Source organism: Hyaena hyaena, unplaced genomic scaffold, assembly GCF_003009895.1.
Source record: "Hyaena hyaena isolate Hyena2069 unplaced genomic scaffold, ASM300989v1 scaffold_900, whole genome shotgun sequence".
Classification (NCBI taxonomy): domain Eukaryota; kingdom Metazoa; phylum Chordata; class Mammalia; order Carnivora; family Hyaenidae; genus Hyaena; species Hyaena hyaena.
The window spans coordinates 599,193-619,419 of record NW_024081535.1 but is presented as its reverse complement, the minus strand read 5'-3'; the positions used below and the strand labels follow the sequence as shown (position 1 = coordinate 619,419).

At 35.7% G+C, this 20,227-nt stretch overlaps 1 protein-coding gene across 3 annotated transcripts in view; it reads right to left on the bottom strand.

Annotated features, from left to right (window-relative positions):
• RIF1 (replication timing regulatory factor 1) overlaps nucleotides 1–20,227 on the bottom strand; it is a 66,540-nt gene that overhangs the window by 38,971 nt on the left and 7,342 nt on the right. For all 3 annotated transcript variants that reach the window (XM_039220673.1, XM_039220675.1, XM_039220674.1), the window contains exons 7-15: nucleotides 19,967–20,156; nucleotides 18,105–18,197; nucleotides 13,535–13,673; nucleotides 10,344–10,495; nucleotides 8,788–8,905; nucleotides 7,755–7,928; nucleotides 7,429–7,539; nucleotides 6,676–6,738; nucleotides 6,316–6,416 (exon numbers count right to left, since the gene is read on the bottom strand). In XM_039220673.1, the coding sequence (XP_039076604.1) occupies nucleotides 6,316–6,416; nucleotides 6,676–6,738; nucleotides 7,429–7,539; nucleotides 7,755–7,928; nucleotides 8,788–8,905; nucleotides 10,344–10,495; nucleotides 13,535–13,673; nucleotides 18,105–18,197; nucleotides 19,967–20,156 (1,141 nt within the window). The remainder of the gene's footprint in view (nucleotides 1–6,315; nucleotides 6,417–6,675; nucleotides 6,739–7,428; nucleotides 7,540–7,754; nucleotides 7,929–8,787; nucleotides 8,906–10,343; nucleotides 10,496–13,534; nucleotides 13,674–18,104; nucleotides 18,198–19,966; nucleotides 20,157–20,227) is intronic.

The following is a 20,227-nucleotide window of genomic DNA, read 5'->3' as shown; positions in this document are numbered from 1 at the left end:
GCATTATATCATAATTACAGGGTCTAACCATCTAGAAGAGCTAACAATTATAAATGTCTATCACCCAATTCAGGGGCACCCAAATATATAAAACAATCACAAACATAAGCAATCTTATAGGTTAATAATGTGATTTCAGAGGACTTTAATACTCCACTTACAATAATGGATAGATCATCCAGGAAAAAAAAAAAAAAATCAGTAAAGAAGCAATGGCCCTGAAGGATACACAGGATCAGATGAACTTGACGGATATATTCAGAACTTTTCATACTAAAGCAGAATACACATTCTCGAGTGCACATGGAACATTCTCCAAGACAGATCACATACTGGGTCACAAAACAGCCCTAAATAAATATAAAAGATGAGATCATACCATGTACATTTTCAGATCACAATGCTATGAAACTTGAAATCAACCACAGGAAAAAGTTTTGGAAACTTTTGGGATGTGTAAAGAACATCCCACTAAAGAATGAATGCGTCAACCAGGCAATTAAAAAAGAAATTAAAAAATACATGGAAACAAATGAAAATGAAAACACAACAGTCCAAACCCTTTGGGATGCAGCAGAGGCAGTCCTAAGAGGAAAATACACTGCAATACAGGCCTGTCTCAAAAAGAAAACAAGAAAAATCCCAAAAACAGAATCTAACAGCAACCTAAAGGAACTAGAAGCAGAACAAAGAAAGCCCAAGGCCAGCCGAAGAGAAATAAAAAGGTTGGAGCAGAAATAAACAATATAGAACAAAAATAAAAACATAGAACAGACAATGAAACTAAGAGCTGGATTTTTGAAAAAAATAAACAAAATTGATAACCGCCTAGCCAGACTTCTCAGAGAGGACCCACAAATAAGATAAAATCTTATTTTATTTGAATGAAAATGGATTTATCACAATCAATCCCTCAGAAATACAAGTAATTATCAGAGAATTCTATGAAAAATTATATGCCAACAAACTGGACAAGCTGGAAATAATGGGACAAATTCCTAGACACCAACACACTACCAAAACTCAAATAAGAAACAGAAAATTTGAACAGACCCCCATAACCACTGAAGAAATTGAATCAGTTATCAAAAATCTCCCCACAAATAACAGTCCTTTCCCAGATGGCTTCCCCAGGGGAATTCTACCAGACATTTAAAGCAGAGTAAATACCTATTCTTTTCAAGCTGTTCCAAAAAATCGAAACACAAGGAAAACTTTTGGACTCATTCTATGAAGCCAGTATTACCCTGATTCCCAAACCTGACAGAGACCCCACAAAAAAGGAGAATTACAGGACAATATTTCTGATAAACATGGGTACAAAAATTCTCAACAAGATAGTAGTAAACTGAATTCAACAGCATACAAAAGGAATTATCCACCCTGATGAGGTGGAATTCATTCCTGGATTGCAGGGCTGGTTCAACATTCAAAATCAATCTATGGTGATACATCACATTAGTTTAAAAACAAAAAAAAGGCTAGGACCCATAGGATCCTGTCAGTAGATGCAGAAAAAACATTTGACAAAATACAGCATCCGTTCTTAATAAAAACCCTCAAGAAAGTTGGGATAGAAGGAACATACCTAAACATCATAAAAGCCATTTATGAAAAGCCCACTGCTAATATCCTCAATGGGGAAAAACTGAAAGCTTTCGCCCTAAGATCAGGAACACTATAGGGATGTCCACTCTCAACACTGTTGTTTAACTTAGTGTTGGAAGTCCTAGCATCATCAGAATTGGCAAAGATGAAGTCAAATTTTCACTTTTCACAAATGTCATGATACTCTACATGGAAAACTCTAAAAACTACAACAAAAGGCAGCTAGAACTGATACCTAAATTCAGCAAAGTTGCAAGGTACAAAATCAACGCTCAGAAATCAGTGCCAATTCTATGCACCAATAATAAAGCAATAGAAAGAGAAATCAAGAAATTGATCGCACTTAAATTTGCACCAAGAACCATAAAATACCTAGGAATAAATGTAACCAAAGACATAAAAGATCTATATACTGGAAACTATAGAAAACTTATGAAGGAAATTGAAAAAGAAACCAAGAAATGGAAAAGCTTTCCATGCTCATGGATTGTTAAGAATAAACATTGTTAAAATAGCAATACTACCCAATGTAGTCCACAAATTCAATGCAATCCCAATCAAAACTGCACGGCATTCTACTCAAAGCTAGAATAAACAATCCTAAAATTTGTATGGAACCACAGAAGACCCTGAATAGCCAAAGTAAGTTGAAGAAGAAAACAAAAGCAGAAGGCATCACAATCCCAGGGTTTAGCCTCTACTACAAAGCAGCAATCAAGACTGTATGGTATTGGCACAAAAACAGACACACAAACCAATAGAATAGAAGAGAGAACCCGAAATTGGGACTCACAAATGTATGGCCAACTCATCTTTGACAAAGCAGAAGAGAGTATCCAGTGGGGAAAAAAGTCTCTTTACCAAATGGTGCTTGGAGAACTGGACAGCAACATGCAGAAGAATGAAACTAGACCACTTTCTTATACCATACACAACAATAAACTCAAAATGGATGAAAGACCTAAATGTGAAGACAGAAAACCATCAAAACCCTACAAGAGAAAATAGGCAACAGCCTCTTTGACCTCAGCCACAGCAATTTCTTGCTTGACACATCTCCAAAGGCAAGGGAATCAAGAGCAAAAATGAACTACTGGGACCTCATCAAGATAAAAAGCTTCTGCTTTTTCTTTTTATCAACGAAACTAAAAGGCAACCGATGGAATGGTAAAAGATATTTGCAAATGACTATTGGATAAAGGGCTAGTATCCAAAATCTATAAAGAACTTACCAAACTCCACACCCAAAAACACAAATAACCTGGTGAAGAAACAGGCAGATGACATAAATAAGGCCAACAAACATGAAAAGATGTTCAACATCACTATCAGGAAAACAGAAATCAAAACCACTCTGAGATACCACTTCACATTGGTCAGAATGGCTGAAACTAACAAGTCAGGAAACAACAGATGCTGGCGAGGATGTGGAGAAACAAGGACCCTCTTGCACTATTGGTGGGAATGCAAACTGGTGCAGTCACTCTGGAAAACTGTGGAGATTCCTCAAAAACTTAATTATCCTACGACCCAGCAATAGCACTACTGGGAATTTATCCAAACGATACATGAGTGCTGACTCACAGGGCACATGTACCCCAATATTTATAGTAGCACATTCAACAACAGCCAAATTTAGGAAAGAACCTAAATGTCCATCAACTGGTGTATAAAGACATGGTTTATATATACAATGGAATACCACTTGGCAATGAAAAAGAATGAAATCATGCCATTTGCAGCAACATGGATGAAACTGGAAGGTAGTATGCTGAGTGAAGTAAGTCAGTCAGAGAAAGACAGGTATCTTATGTTTTCACTTACATATGGATCTTGAAAAACTTAACAGAAGACCATGGGAGAAGGGGGAAAAAATTACAGAGAGGCAGGGAGGCAAACCATAAGAGACTCTTAAATACAGAGAACAAACTGAGGGTTAATTAGGGGTGTGGGAGACAGGGGAAATAAATGGGTGATGGGCACTGAGGAGGGCACTTGTTGGGATGAGCACTGTGTGCTGTATGTAATCAGTGAACCACAAGAATCTACCCCAAAACCGAAGAATACACTGTACATGCTGTATGTTAGTCAATTTGACAAAAAAAAAAAAAAAAAAAACACTACATGAAAAAGGAAGGAAGCAAAAACTCTTTTGACCTTGGCCACAGCAACTTCTTATTCAGGTAGCAAGGGAAACAAAAGCAAAAACGAACTATTGGGACCTCATCAAAATAAAAAGCTTCTGCACAGCAAAGGAAACAACAATCAGCAGAAATAAAAGACAACTGACAGAATGGGAGAAAATATTTGCAAGTCACAAATCAGCTAAAGGGTTAGTATCCGAAATCTATAAAAAAACTTATCAAACTCAACATCCAAAAAACAAATAATCCGGTGAAGAAATGGGCAAGACATGAACAGACAATTCTCCAAAGACATCCAGATGGGTAACAGACACATGAAAAAAGGCTCAACACCACTCATCATGAGATAAATACAAATTAAACCACGATGAGATACCACCTCACACCAGTCAGAATGGCTAAAGTAACTGAGGCCAACAACAGATGTTGGTGAGGATGCAGAAAAGTGGAATGTAAACTGGTGCAACCACTCTGGAAAACAGTATGGAGGTTCCTCAAAAAAATTAACAGTAGAACTACCCTAAAACCCAGCAACTGCTCTACTAGGTATTTATACAAATGGTACACATGTGCTGTTTCAAAGGGACACACGCAGCCCAATGTTTATAGCAGTGCTATCGACAACAGCCAAAGTATGGAAAGAACCTAAATGTCCATCGACGGATGAATGGATAAAGAAAACGTGGTGTGTGTATATAAAAATATATATATTTATATATTAAAAAATGGAGCTTTACTCAGCACTCAAAAGAATGAAATCTTACCACATGCAACTATGTGGATTGAACTGGAGGGTATTATGTTAAGCAAAATTAGCCACTCAGAGAAAGACAAATATCATATGATTTCACTCATATGAGGACTTTAAGATATAAAATATGAACATAAGGAAAGGGAAGCAAAAATAATATAAAAACAAGGAAAGAGACATAACAGACTCTTAAATACAGAGAACTAAGGGTTGCTGAAGGGGTGTGGGTGGGGGCGTGGACTAAATGTGTAAGGTGCATTTGGGAGGACTCTTTGTTGGGATGAGCAATGGGTGTTATGCATAGGGGACGAATCACTGGAATCTACTCCTGAAATCACTGTAGCACTATATGCTAAATACCTTGGATGTAAATTAAAAATAAATTTTTTAAAAAATGAAAAATAAAATTTAAAATGCTAACCATAAAAAAAAAATAAAATAAAATAAAGATACACCTCTCAAGTGTGACAGCCTATCAAACTGCCATTCAAAAATATTATAGGGGCGCCTGGGTGGCTTAGTCGGTTAAGCGTCCAACTTTCGCTTAGGTCATGGTCTCGCAGTTCGTGGGTTCGAGCCCCACGTCGGGCTCTGTGCTGACTGCCAGCTCGGAGCCTGGGGCCTATTTCAGAGTCTGTGTCTCCCTCTCTCTCTGACCCTCCCCTGCTCGCGCTCTCTCTCTCTCTCCTAAAAATAAAATATTAAAAAAAAAAAATTATATTGTTATTACCTTGAACGACATAACGTGACATAATGATATAACACAAAAGTTTAGGGTGCTTGGGTGCTGATGGTAAGCATCTGACTCTTGGTTTCAGTGCAAGTCATGATCTCAAGTTTTAAGAGTCAAGCCCCAAATCGGGCTGTGTGCTGACAGTGTGGGGCCTGCTTGGGATTCTCTCTTTCCCTCTTTCTCTCTGCCCCTCCTATGTGCAATCTGCTCTCTCCCTCCCTCCCTTAACAAAAAAACCCTAAAAATAGAAAAGGTTATGTTAGTGAAGATATGCTTTCACACTCTCACACTGATAATAATAATAATAATAAATAGCATTATTTATTAATTGTGTGTCCAATAAATTGTGGACTCATTTATTTTGTTTCTGGCTTATCATGCTCTTCACATATTAACTTAGTTATAATACTATTATATTCCCCTTACAAAAGGTAAAGGAGTAGTTAAACTGCCCAAGTTCACTCAGCTAATAAATAATTGGGCTGCAATTCAACCTAGTCTGCTCCAACCAACCCTTGCTATTAACCACTATGATCTACTGCAAGAGGGGGAGGTATCACTGTCCCAGTACATAAAGACTTCATCTGCAGTTTATCTTGGGGGACTATTATAAAGAGTATTTCCAACTTTTTCCTTCTCTACTATACAGAAATAAAAAAGGTGTTTAATACCAAAATCATTATCTTGGTTAAAGAGAGTTAATTTAAATTGCAAAATTTCCACAAGATTATTACCAGATATTTCTCAAATGTACAAACTAACAATTAATGGAGTTTGGCAATCCTGTAAAATTAATGTTTAGCTGAGTTTCTTCAGTTCACGTTTCATGTCCTTTATCCCAATTTTCTCTGTATGGCTCACTCCTATGACAGTGGAATATTTCTGTATTGCCAGTGGTCATTTACTTTACTGAGGTTTCAAATGACTCTGAAGTCAATGGAATAACATTACTACAGGGCCAAATTGCTGATAAAAACTTGATATATCTTCTAAAAACATCATCTGTGTAAGTATCTCCAATAAAAATTTCAATTTCAGAATATGATTTTTAAATTTCAGCACAGAATTATTTTACTTACCAGTATTTTTGATACAGGAAATACTTCCGACTTTACTATGCTTTCCAAAGATTTTAGTAAGAGGGTCAAAACTTCAGAACCTGGTCTCTCTTTTTTGTTACCTATCAAAAAGTAAAAGGAAAAATGTGGTTCTAAACATTCAAGTATTTTTAGGGCTGAAAATATAGTACTTTTAGAGATAAAACATGTATTTAGCTAAGAAAAACTAACTTTTAAAGTAAATCAATAAACAGCCTTGTTTAAAAGAAAATTAAAGTCTGTGGATACATCAAAAATTGTCTCTAAAATAATTTTATTTATAAAAGCCAAACAATTCATGGAGTTCTATAAAAATTATTTGATCAGTGTTACAGTAGTTACCTGATTCAATGACTGATTTCATCAAGTTAATTAGTTCCTTCCAAATAGCATTGACAACCGCTTCTGCCAAACAAAACAAATAATACTATTTTAAAAAACAGACAATGCTATAAAGCCTCACCTTTTAATCCTTATGCTAAAGAAGTTGAGTAATTCTTAGTTTAAAATAGAATTATTATAATATTCAATCTTGTAATCAGTTTATGAAAACACTACCACAACATTATTTAAAGAAAAATTTTTTCAAACTGTAACACATGAACACTGGGTCATGTAATCGAAGGGTAATTATTTTTTCTTTTTTCTAGTACCTGTATTTTCCTTATTAAACACTTTTTGCTTCTGACAGAAGTAAAAAAAAGTTTCAAAAGGACACCTGAAAACCACTAAAAAAATTTCCCAGCCAGTTAAAATAGGCAACGATTTCATTTTTGAAATTTCTTCACAATATCCTATAGGCTATGAAACACAGGAGTTTTGAGTGTAGACGCTGGAACCATAGAGCCCAGGTCTGATCACAGCTCCACCACTTACTATGTGACTTTGTACAAGTTATTTACTTCTCTGTACAAAGCAATTTCCTCCTCTGAAATATGGACTAACAAACGAGGTTACTCTGAGAATTAAATGATTTATATGTAAAGCTCCTGCAGCACAATCTGGGCAAAAGATAGCAATGCATAAATATTTCCTACTTTATTTTTTATAAACACAGGCTTAAACAAATAATAAAATCTTTTCTTAAATATTTACCAGAAGCATCTTTTCCAACCGCAACAAAGCTATCATGAACAGCAGTGATAAGTGTACTTGCATGTTTGGAAAAAAAAGAAGAGCTGCTGATTAATGGATGTTCAAGAGGCTCTAAAAAAGAGAAAAAAAGGTAATCATGTCAAACCAAAGCTTTATGAAATAAATATATCAATATAAAATTTTAGGTGGTCTGATGTGTTTTCTAGTAAAAAGACATATGCTTGTATCATACATAATTATAGAATATTTTATCTGTGGGGAAAAAAGATGTCTTCTCACCCCAATGCACAGTACTGTGCTCTGAATAGTTTTTTAAAAGTAAATACCTAAGCTCAGTACGAGTTTGTTTTGCTTAGCAAAACTCAAGACTTCTGGACCCAATAAAAAATGAAGCAGCATTTCTAGTCCCAAAAGTTGAATAGAGGGGATTGTGGCCATTCCACCAAAATTTGAACTCAAGTTCATCCGAGGAGTTACAGGAGTTCCATATGGGGAAGCACCTGAAAAAGGGGGGGAGGGGAAAGTTATATATGCTAAATTAGTTAACCAAATGAACATATTTTATTTACTTCAACAAAATATATTTTTAAAAGTAAATACTTTCTCAAATAAAGTTGAGTTTTTGTTTAAACCCACAGGAGTCCCTAATTAATTAGCAGGTTAAAAATCAGATTACTGTCACATCCATTTATTTTTTTTTAATGTTTTATAATTTATTTTTTGAAAGAAAGAGACAGATGGAGCATGAGCAGGTGAGGGGCAGAAAGAGAGACACACAAATCTGAAGCACGTTCCTGGGTCTGACCAGTCAGAGCCCAATGTGGGGCTCGAACCACGACATAATGACGTGAGCTTAAGTTGGGACACTTAACAGACTGAGCCATCCAGGCGCCCCTGTCACATACCATTTAAATTAAGATAATTATCAAGCATTAATCCATACTTTGAAATACTAATATGCAGACATTTCTAACATTTAAACACAAAAATCTGACTCTAATAACATAAAATAATATACAGCAAATCACTTTCAATGGTATATATATTAACCCACTTTTTAAAAAACATCTTGTTAAGATCTGTTGTTTTTAACAATAACTCTTAAGGTTCTGGTTCTGAAACAAACTCAACAGTCATTTGTAATACATCTCACAGATACAGTAGAAAAACAAATCTTCCAACTACCACAATGCAATTACAACAGTAACACATAAGGAAAACAATCAAGAGTATAGAATGGATTTTGTGATTAGGAAACCAGAATTATGAAGTGCTTCATTTTATATGAATAACATTGAGCAAAGGCTTCATTCAAGTCCTTCTTAAAAACAGAAAAAGAACCACGTATGTCTACTTTACCTTTGTGTATAGGAGTCATAGGATTTAAAACTGGAGAAGGAGCTACACGAGATGAACTGCCTTGAGGTAAAGCATTAGAGTCGATGCTTATTGTACTTTGAATCAGAGGCACGCACACCTATTAGGAGTAAAAACAAAAAGAAAGGAAAACTACTGCTAAACTACCTACTTGCCATAATTTTTTTAAAGTCTTGCATAATACAGTTAAATTTAAGAAGCAATCTAAATTCTTTTGATATGTTGAATCCTGCTGGTTATTGTTTGGATGCACTGGCTAAATACTAAAATTGGAAAAGTAAAAATTTTTATTACAACTACATTTGCAGTAAATGTGTACTACCTGTAAGTTTCACTACTAAATTCCAAATGGGAAATTATACTCATAAATAATGCCTGAGTTTTAGTACTATCGGTGCAGACTTTAAGCTTGGAAAAAATGGACCCTAAGGAAATATGAAGTAAGACAACCTCAAGTTCATTTCCAAGATCATTCTGGTATCAATCAAATCTAGACAGTGCATAAATTCAACCAATGAACAAGCGGAACAACTGGGTAAGATAAGCCTACTAGGACCTCACAATGGTAGAATTTGGAAAAATTATGACCTCAGTTACATATTACCATTAATGCCCAATTCTAATTAATTCATGCTATTAAGTTTAAAATCTTTAGTACATTAATTAAAATTTTATGAACTTGCTGAAAATTCCAGTATATTATAAAATCCCAAGAATATACTCACTGCTATGCAGTTATACACATAAGATGAGAAGACCAAAACTACAGATTTAAAAGTAAAATGTACTCCAAAAACCCAGATAAAGAGATGAAAAGATAAAAGGAATTATCAGAGCTATCCACGTTTACTTATGGTACAAATATTCAGAAACCAAAACTGGGATTCACTGCAAAAATAAGGTATGAAAGGGATTAAACCTTATGTCTAAATGGCAGCAAGGGCAGTTGGCAAGATGGCGCCAGTAGGGGTGGAGAAGCAGTTGCTGCTAGGCCGCAGCAGGTCCGCCATAGTGGCCACCGATGACGTGACCATCAAGGAAGAGGGCCAAAGCCTACGGTCCTCAGATTAGACAGATTTGTTACCATTATGTAACCTAGAAAGTTACAAAAAATAAGAACTGATCCAATTTCTTATCAACCCAGTGTAGCACTTGATTTCTACTTCAGTAGTGTTGATTTTATTCTCAATTACATTCTAAATGTTATGAAATTTCCTTTTAAAAATCTTTCAAAATGACTTTAGAGTAAGAAGAGCTATCTGAGTGTTTGCTGGTTGAGAAAGCTTAGAGGCTCCATTTCACACAACTGGAAAATCTTTCCAGGGAAATAAAATATTCTGCATTAGGAAAAAAAGATTTTTTTTATATACTGTGGTCTGCTAACACAGCAAATTTAACACCAAAAGAGTAGACTATTAAGAATTTAAGAATGTGCTGGAATGAGCACAGAGTGTTGTATGGAAACCAACTGGACAGTAAATTATAATAAGTTTAAGAACGCGTTAAAAAACTCCAATTATAGCCAAAACTTGTATTACCTGTTCAAAATTAGCAGGAAGATGAGGTCCAAGTCTCATTAGTAAATACCACCAGACTTCTAGTTTTGTTAATGCTAGAGTTTCTGTTCTCACATGGATGGAACTCAAAGGCTGCATTAACAACTTCAGTCTTTTCGCACTGCATAATATTTCTTAAAAGAAAATAAGCATGTGGGTAAAAACATGTAAGAAGTTAAATTTAAATTTTGTGGTTTTGCTAAAAACTAAATTTTAAGACTAAGTATTTTAAGTGTCCTTTTATCATTGCAAGAGAACAGATTAAAAATAATTTTTTTTAAGGGTGCCTGGATGGCTCAGTCAGTTAAGTGTCCAACTTTGGCTCGGGCCATAGTGTCACAGTTCACGGGCTCGAGCCCCACATGGGGCTCTGTTCTGACAGCTCAGAGCCTGGAGCCTGCTTCCGTTTCTGTCTCCCTCTATCTGCCTCTCACTCCCTCAAGCTTGCACTGTCTCTCTCTCTCCCTCAAAAATAAACATTAAAAAAAATACTTCGGGTGGCACCTGGTGGCTCAGTGGGTTAAGTGTCCCACTTTGGCTCAGGTCATGATCTCGCTGTCTGTGAGTTCAAGCCCTATGTCAAGCTCTATATACTGACAGCTCAGAGCCTGGATCCTGCTTCAGATTCTGTGTCTCCCTCTCTCTGCCCCTCCCATGCTCATGCTTTGTCTCTCTCTCTCTCTCTCTCAAAAAGAAGAAAATACTTAAAAAAAATTTTTTTTAAACCAACTGTTCTTGTTACACCTCAAATTTTCACTTTGACAAACGCCAGTATTAGAATATACTTAATATGGCAAAAAATAAAAATAAATAAACAGAATAATAATGTTTACTACATATTGTGGGTGTGCCAGGGACAATTTTCCCACCAAGAGACAATTGGCATTGTCTATGCTATCTCTGGCTGTTAGACCTGAGACGCAGGAGGTACCAAGAATGCTGTTGGCATCTAGTGGAGGGCTCCCAGGGGTACTGCTAAACTTCAACACAGTCCTCACAACACACTATTCAGCCTAATATTCCATGTTGAGTGTCACAACTGGGGACACACAAAAAGACCTCTGTGCTCAGGTAAATTATCAAAAGACTTAACAAGGATTTTAAAGCATATGTCCAGCTGTGTTATTTGGTGGAATGGCATTAATATATCTGACAGCTATTTTACCATTTAGCTTTCACAATTAGTATTTCTATAAAGAAAATAAAGTCAAACCACTGTGTGAACAAATACTCTAATCCTTTTTGAACTCCTACTATATGTACGAGGAGTGCCACAATACTATCCCTTCAGCAGATATCAAGCTGCCACCTTTTAGTCATAGGACCTCTTTCACTCAGGACAGTGATGGATACCCATTGTTTTATTTCTTTACTCAGTCTCCCATTTAGCCATTCTACCCAATGAGATTTAAAGGGAACTGTATACAGAATTTCTGGAAAGCTCTAGATTGCTCAGCTGAGAAGAAGTTCATTTTTGCTTTTCTGCCCTCTCCCCTTCCTGTTATCTATAATTAAGGCACACTGAAGATGACAGAAGAGAAAGATAGGCATCTGATTCCTTAAGACTTCTTGGATCCATAATACCAGGGACAGACTTTTTAACTCTGGACTTATTTCAAATGAGACAGCATTTTATTTACCTTCTTTAAGTTATGTCTATTTTATGCTTTAATGCTCAACCTTTTACATAAGTCCAACAGGTTTAGTCCAGAACATTAACTTACATTACCAGTTCATAAACAAAAAGGTAACATTTACAATTACAATTTGTGCCTGGCAATGCACTTTTACCAATAATTTCAATAAATTCACAGGTAATAAAAAATCACTTTATAAAACACACTTAAAAAGGAAAAAAGGGATTATTAATGATCTCTGCCAGAGAAAAATATAGCAGGAAATCAACATTACTTAGCAGATCTTATAAACATCTAATACTGGTTATTTCTAAGATTAACTATCCAGTTAAGTAAGTACTCATACTGACCTACTTTGGGGCTACATATCTTTTCATATTTACAGTTGACCTATGAACAACATAGGTTTGAATTACATGGGTCCACTATACACAAATTATTTTTACAGTACACTACTATAAATGTATTTCCTCTTCTAATTTTCTTAACATTCCTTTTTCCTAGCTTACTTTATCATAAGACCAAAGTTTATAATACATATACAAAATACAGGTTAATCGACTAATTTATGTTATTGGTAAGGTCTCTGGTCAACAGAGCTACTTGGAGCTAAATTTCGGGTGAGTCAAAAGTTATACACAGATTTTCAACTGTGGTGGGGTGTTGGTGTCCCTAACTCTCACACTGTTCAAGGGTCAACTATGTATCAAATACCTCCACTAGGCAATAGTAAGATAAAGTTAAGGTAAATCAAAAGGAGTCAATTCTATATATTAATGGTAATAACCCACTATTAGGTACTGTTCTAAAGGTCCTGAAAGAAAAATGTTCATCAGTCACTGATACTTTTGTTCCATAGCAATCATAATTGTTTCCTACCAGCTGCTGGCTATGTGACATTTGATAAATTACTTAATCTCTCAGGGCGCCTGGGTGGCTCAGTCAGTTGAGTGTCCGACTTCGGCTCAGGTCATGATCTCACAGTTCATGGGTTCAAGCCCCGCGTTGGGCTCTGTGCCTGCGCTCAGAGCTCTGTGCCCAGAGCCTGGAGCCTGCTTCAGTTTCTGTATCTCCCCCTCTCTCTGACCCTCCCCTGCTCACGCTCTCTCTCTCTCTCTGAAATAAATAAAATATTAAAAAATTAAAAAATATTTTAAAAATGAATCATAAAAGCTGGATTAAAGAAAAATTACTTAACCTCTATAATAGCAATAGCACTTAATATCTCAGGTCTGTTGTGATGATTAAATCAGAGGTTCCCAAAGTGCTCAACTAAGTGCTGGAACATACTAAGAAAGCCAGAAATGGTAGCTGTCATTTTGTTCAGCTTTTGAAACAGTTTAAAACAAATTTTTTATCTGTAAATTTCAAAAATGCCTAGCCTTTCTAATTCTATTTTTAGCTATAAGTTTATTCCCTTAAAAAAAATATTTAATAGGTTATTTCAATATTAAGCCCAAAATAATCAGAAAAGCTTTTTTCTTTTCACCTTGAGTGAAATCTATAGAAAAATAAAAAATTTTAAATAGGACCTACCTGGATTCAAAGCAAAATTATCTATTAAACTCTTCCAAGCAATAAATGCTATTTTTTTAATCATGGGTGCTCCACTACGAAATCCTAGTTCTTCCAGCTGTAATAGAGAATTAATGAAACTCCCACTTCGATGCAAGGTCTAAAAATGAAAAATTATTACAAAGTTATTTACCTGCCTAAAACAATGTATAGCTACTATTATTATCCACGTATCTAATTCATTCAACGTTAGCTATGGAAAGTCTTAACCTGAAGTTTAAAATGTACTGAATTCTGTATGTACACTCAAAACTCAGGATCACAAAATAGAAGACTCCATGAAATACATAATGCCTAACACAGAACATTTCTAAAATACCAGGGAAAATGAGGAATGTTTAAGATAAATCCCAAATTTTACCAACGGTAAAATTTAACGGTATCCATAAGAAAAAAAATCAGTAATTAAAAAAAGTAAGAAATGTCGAACCCTGAAACTAATAAAAATAGCATTTTCTAATATACTGAAAAAGACAAAAAGTTAAGGAGAAAATGGACAAATGGCAATAATGAATAACAAGGAAAAATACATTATAAATGAAACCGCAACCTCAACCAGCTATAAATCACATATAAACTGAACAGAATATAAATAACAAAAAATAACTTGCTTAGAGAATGCATAAGTAAAAGCTACTAGAGCTAATAAATTCAGTATACAAGATCAACACATAGAAATCAGCTGCATTTCTACACAACAGCCACAAACAATCTGAAAAGGAAATCACGTTATTTCCATTTACAATAGCACCCAAAAGAATGAAAACTTAGAAATAAATCTAACCAAGGAGGTGAAAGACCTGTTACACTAAAAGCTACCAAGTATTGCTGAAGAACATTTAAAAAGACCTAAATAAATGGAAAGTCATCCCATGTTCGTGTATACAAAGATTTTTTAATACCATTAAAATGTCAATTATTACACAAAGCAATCTACAAATTCAACACAATCTCTATTAAAAGTCCAGCAGCTTTTTCACAGCCAATCTTCAAGTTCATTATGGAACTGTAAAGAGTCCCAAACAGCCAGACCAATTTTGAAAAAGGATAAAGTTGGAGAACTCACACTACCTGCCTTCCCAACTTTCTACACAACTGAAGTAATTAAGGCCTATGGTAATAGTTTAAGTACAAACATACAGACCAATGAAATAGAGAGCCCCAAAATAATCCCTCACATATACTGTCAACTGACTTTTCAACAAGGGTGTCAACAGACCATTCAATATAGAAAGATCAGTCTTTTCAACAAATAGTGTTGCAAAATTGAATATCCACATGCAAAGGATGAAAACTGGACCCCTGCCTTATACTATATACAAAAATAAACTAAAAAATCAATCAAATATAAAACGTTATGAGAACTAAAACTATAAAAATCCTATACATATACACAAGGAAAAAGATTCATGACACTGGACTTGGCAAGAATTTCATGTCTATGACACCTAAAGCACAGGCAATGAAAGAAAATCTAACTTTTAAGAGACTTCATCAAAACTAAAAACTCCTGGGCACCTGGGCGGCTCAGCTGGTTCAGCGTCCGACTTTTAGATTCAGTGTGGGTCATGATCTCATGGTTCGTGAGTTCAAGACCCACATCTTGGGATCCTCTCTACCTCCCCTTCCCTTTGCTCATTCACTCTCTCTCTCAAAATAAACTTAAAAACAAATTAACAAGCTAACTAGAAACTCCTGTACACCAAAGGACAGTATCAACTGAAAAGATAATATACAAAATGAGGAAAAAAGATTTGAAAATCCCCTATCTGATAAGGGATTAACATCCAAAATAAAGAACTTCTACAACTCAAAAATACAAACCACCCAAATAAAAAGTGGGCAGGGGTGCCTGAGTGGTTCAGTTGGTTAAATGTCCAAGTCTTGATTTCATATCAGGTCATGGCATGATCTCACAGCGGGGCTGTGGGATGAAGCCCCACATCAGGCTCTGTGCTAGGTGTGGAGGGTGCTGAAGAAAGAGCCCAACCCCTCCCCAGTGCTCTTGCTCTCTAAAAAAAAAAAAAATCACCAGCCACAAAACAACTTACTGAGTTACACTATAACTACTCTGGATATCATTTGGATTACTATGAGAAAAAGCAAAAGAAGGAAAGAAGCTCTCGAATGTTCAAACTGGTTTGAAGGCTAAACACTACCATAAACAGCACCATGCTAATAAAAAAAATACGATTAAAAAAAGTATGAAAAAAAAAATGTATGAAAGGGAAACACCAAACTTAAGAGTGATTAAGAGATTCACAGGGAACAATACCTGCTACCAATTCGACACAGAGGGACAGCCCTGAGCTAAAGTACTTTCAAATATAGTTAAAAGCAAAAAGGGAAAGCAAGAAAATGGGAAGGCCCTCTCTGTCCAAGGTTAATGTCCAAGAAGAAACAAATTTTAAGTTACTGGAACAGGAAAGGGAAAGATGAGGCTGGTTGCTATAACTACAGTCTGCTCCACTGGAAATGGATTTATATGAAAACCACCTAAATGTGAAAGATTAATTAGGCCAATGGACTTATGTTTCAAGAAGACTGACACAAAACATCTCCGCCTGAAAGTCACCTTTTACCTCAACATATGGTGTAAAGAAAAACCCTTTATCCCCACTATATACAACTTTGGGTATTACTACCAAAGGTTATTTTGACACAAACAGTAAGGTTATTTGGGAGAAATATACCCAAGTTACTAACAATCCTGAAAATGATGGATGCAGAGATACAGTTTCACTGGCTTGACAGCAGTTACATACATACATATAACTCCTTATAATTACTGAAGATTGTACACCAATCAGGAAATCCCACCATTACTATGATTGTTTCTTGTATGTCAACAGCCTTGTATGTCTGTAATCAAGAAAACTATTTATGTATTGTCAAAAACATTAAAATAGCCCAGTTTTACAAAACAAAATGTTCTGGAATGGCTATCATATCAAAAAAACAAAAAATAACAAGTTTGGCAAGAATATGGGAAAACTGGAGCCCTGGTGCATTACTGGTAGGAATGTAAAATGGTGAAGCCACTGTGGAAAAAGTTGGAACCAGCAATTCCACTCTTATACATATATCCAAGGGATTGAAAAGTCGAGAAGACAGCAGGTATTTGTACACTTATGTTTATGGCAATCATTCACAATAGCTGAAAGGTAAAAATAACTCAAATGTCTGTCAACAAATGAGTAAACAGATTGAGTTATACGCCATGAAATATTCAGCCATAAGATATTTAGTTAGGTGCTACAACATGAATAAAACTTGAAAAAATTATGTCTAGCATAATAAGCTATATATAGAAAGATAAATAAACCAGGGGCTAGGAGAGCAGAAACAGTTCTTGCTAAACACATATAAAGTTACTAGAGATTAAAAAGTCTTAGGTATAGATAGCAGTGATGTTTACAAGACCTGAGTGTATGTTTAACGACACTGAAATGTACTTAGGATGGTTATAATAAATGTTTATTCATCACAATAAAGAAAAACAGCTCCCCACCCCTGAAAAAAACCAAAAAACCAAAACCAAACAAACACACACAAAACCTGGCTTAAAGACAGAACATGTAGTCGATCCTCATTATTCACCAAAGTTCTATAAAGTCTACTACAAACACTGTATTAGCAAGTACTGAGCCATGGCTCCTAGGGAAGATGCAGGGTTAGGTTCCTAGGAGAAACTTTTCTGTCAACCAATCAACATGAAAAACAATTTATTTCTGTCTAAAGACACCATATGTACTGTTTCATGAACAATGAACTCACAGCCAACAGCACTGTAACTCATGCCCGAACAGAGCTCATCTAATCTAATACACGTAATCTCACCCAGAGCCTGGGTGGCTCTGTTGGTTAAGTGTCCGACTTCATTTCAGGTCATGATCTTGTGGTCGGTGGGTTCAAGCCCCAGGTCGGGCTCTGTGCTGACAGCTCAGAGCCTGGTGCCTGCTTCAGATTTTGGGTCTCCCTCTCTCTCTGCTCATCCCTCCCTCAAGCCCTGTGTCTCTCTCTTTCTCAAGAATAAATAAAAACATTAAAAAAATTTTTTAAATAATATATGTAATTTCTCCCCAGGGCACATCACACAATCTTCCTGTGCCTAAGAACCATGGACAACACTTTGGCACAAAGCCTGAGGGTCATTTAAAACTAAATTCACCAAGAAAAAGCACAAAACGTGAATAATATGTCACTAAGTGGATTATGAAAAGGACATCTGTTTAAAAACAAATACTGAGCACTCAAATAAAAAGGCATAGCATAACCTTGCTCTACCTCAGCTGGGAACCTGCACACTGGGGTAGGGGTGGAACCTCAAATTTTTGCCATTTTGCAGATTTGCAACTCACTGGAAAAGCAGAGGTACTTACAGCAGGTTTGCAAACAAAGTTTATTAAGCAGCTGAATTTACATCTATGGCATATGTGAATATGAGGATCAACTCCACTATGTAAAGTTAAGAAATGAAAGGGACTCACATGTATAAACTGTGAACTATATTCATTATCTGTGGGCTTACCTTCCCAAGAAGTTTGACAAACAAAGGCCACAATTTTAACACATAAGTCTCATTCTTACTCATAAATAGCTTCTGGAGTTCTGAAAGTAATTTCTGCAAAGAAATGCAAAAACATTTACCAAAAGACTCCTGGAAAACAAAATATGTAGTATCAGACTATCCCAGTTGAGTAGCTTTTCCCAATGTTTTGTGAGAAAAATTTCCATGCATATAGCGAAGCTGAAAGTTTTACAGTGAATTTCCAAATACAAATACATACAGTTAACATCTTACTATAACTGTCTTACCACAAATCTGTTCTTCCATCTTTCAATTGAGCTTAATATTTTTCTACCAATATACGTTTCCCTGAAAACTTCAGCATGTATATCATGAGAGTTCAAATGATGTTTTAACTTTTCACTCTTAAAACTTCATTAATAGCTTCACGGGTAACAGACACCTAAGAACATTTTAGTTCAAATTTATGAAGAATTTCATATATACTCTTAGAAAATAAATTTATCAAAATGAAAAAAACTTGCAAAGACAACGGAGCTACTTTATTAGGCTCCAAACATTACCATGAGACCTAGTGACAGTAATTTTAAAAAATAAACAAATCCAAGGTTTTAAAATCTGGAAGGGTTCCTCATCACACCTGGATTACTGAAGTTACCTCTGAAGTACCTTCCCTTCTTCTACTCAACTCCTCTAGGGTCTATTCTCGACACAGGCACAGCAATCTCTTTAAAGCCCAAGTCAGTACATATAACGCTCGATACTCAAAACCTTCAAATGCGGTTTTCAATAAAACAAAGTGAAAAATTCCTTACAATATCCCCAAGGTCCTATGTGATTTGGCCCTCTGTTCCTCTGAATATCATCTATCCTCTCACCCTCATTCACTCTATCATACTGTCCTTGCCCAGTGTTCACTGTACACTAAACAACATACAACCATCAGAACAGGGCCCTTTGCTCTCACGGTTTCTCCTGCCTGGAATGAACTTACTCCATATTATCCAAGTAGCTAATTCCTATACCACTTTCAAATCATGGTTCAAATATTCTATTCTTTTTCCTTCCCTGACTGCCTCACCCTTCCTCTACAATGGCACTCTTTATTTAGTCTGTTCTCCTTCATGCTCTTTACTGAATATACTGTATTCTTTATTGCCTCTTCCACTAGACAATACACTCCACAAACTCCTTTTGTTCACTGCTATAATCAGTGTCTAAAACAATGCCCAGCATATAACAAGTGCTAAATAAATATTTGTTACAAGAATAAAGGTAGAAAAGTTATTAGGAAACTGTATACATTACATGCACTTATGTGCTTTAAATTTATACCTATTGGGATTGTGTTCAAACAATCCAAATAGCACTCAAATTAATGCTCTCCCTTTTCCAGAAATGCAATCCCTTTTGGGGCAACTGGGTAGCTCAGCCAGTGGAGTGTCCAACTTCAGCTCAGGCCATGATCTCAGTTTGTGAGTTTGGGCCCTGTGTCGGGCTCTCTGCTGAAAGCCTGGAGCCTGCTTCTGATTCTGTGTGTGTCTCTCTCTCTGCCCCTCCCCTACTCATGCTCTGTCTCTCTCTCTCAAAAATAAACATTAAAAAAAATTTTTTTAAAGAAAAAAAATGCAATCCCTTTCAATCACTATTCATTGGTGATGAAGTAAAATGCCTAAATTGTACAAACACTGAATAGTTAATCTAGGAGCAATTTGCCTACACTACCTTAAGCAATTACTTATGTTTTATTCAAAGAGGAACTTCCTAGATCATAATGAAATCATACCACTATGAGCTCTAATTTTGGGCCAGAAACTTACAACACAATATTCAAAAAAATCCTTACATAAAGTAATACTTACAGTAGTCATAAGCTGCTCTGTGATAGATGCTATTTCTTGCTGTTTTTGAAGTAACAACGGCATTCCCATCTCTAGAGCAGTTGCTCCCCGCAAATGTACCTTTTGGGCTGAATGAACCACTAAAGGTATGACGAGTTTTGCCCACCTAATTGACTCTTCTCCCATTTGAATTGGAGCTTGTTCAATTAGCCTATAATAGGAAAGTCAATGAATAAATTAGCTTGACCTTACCTTTTATGTCTAAACAACTAGGAAAACAAG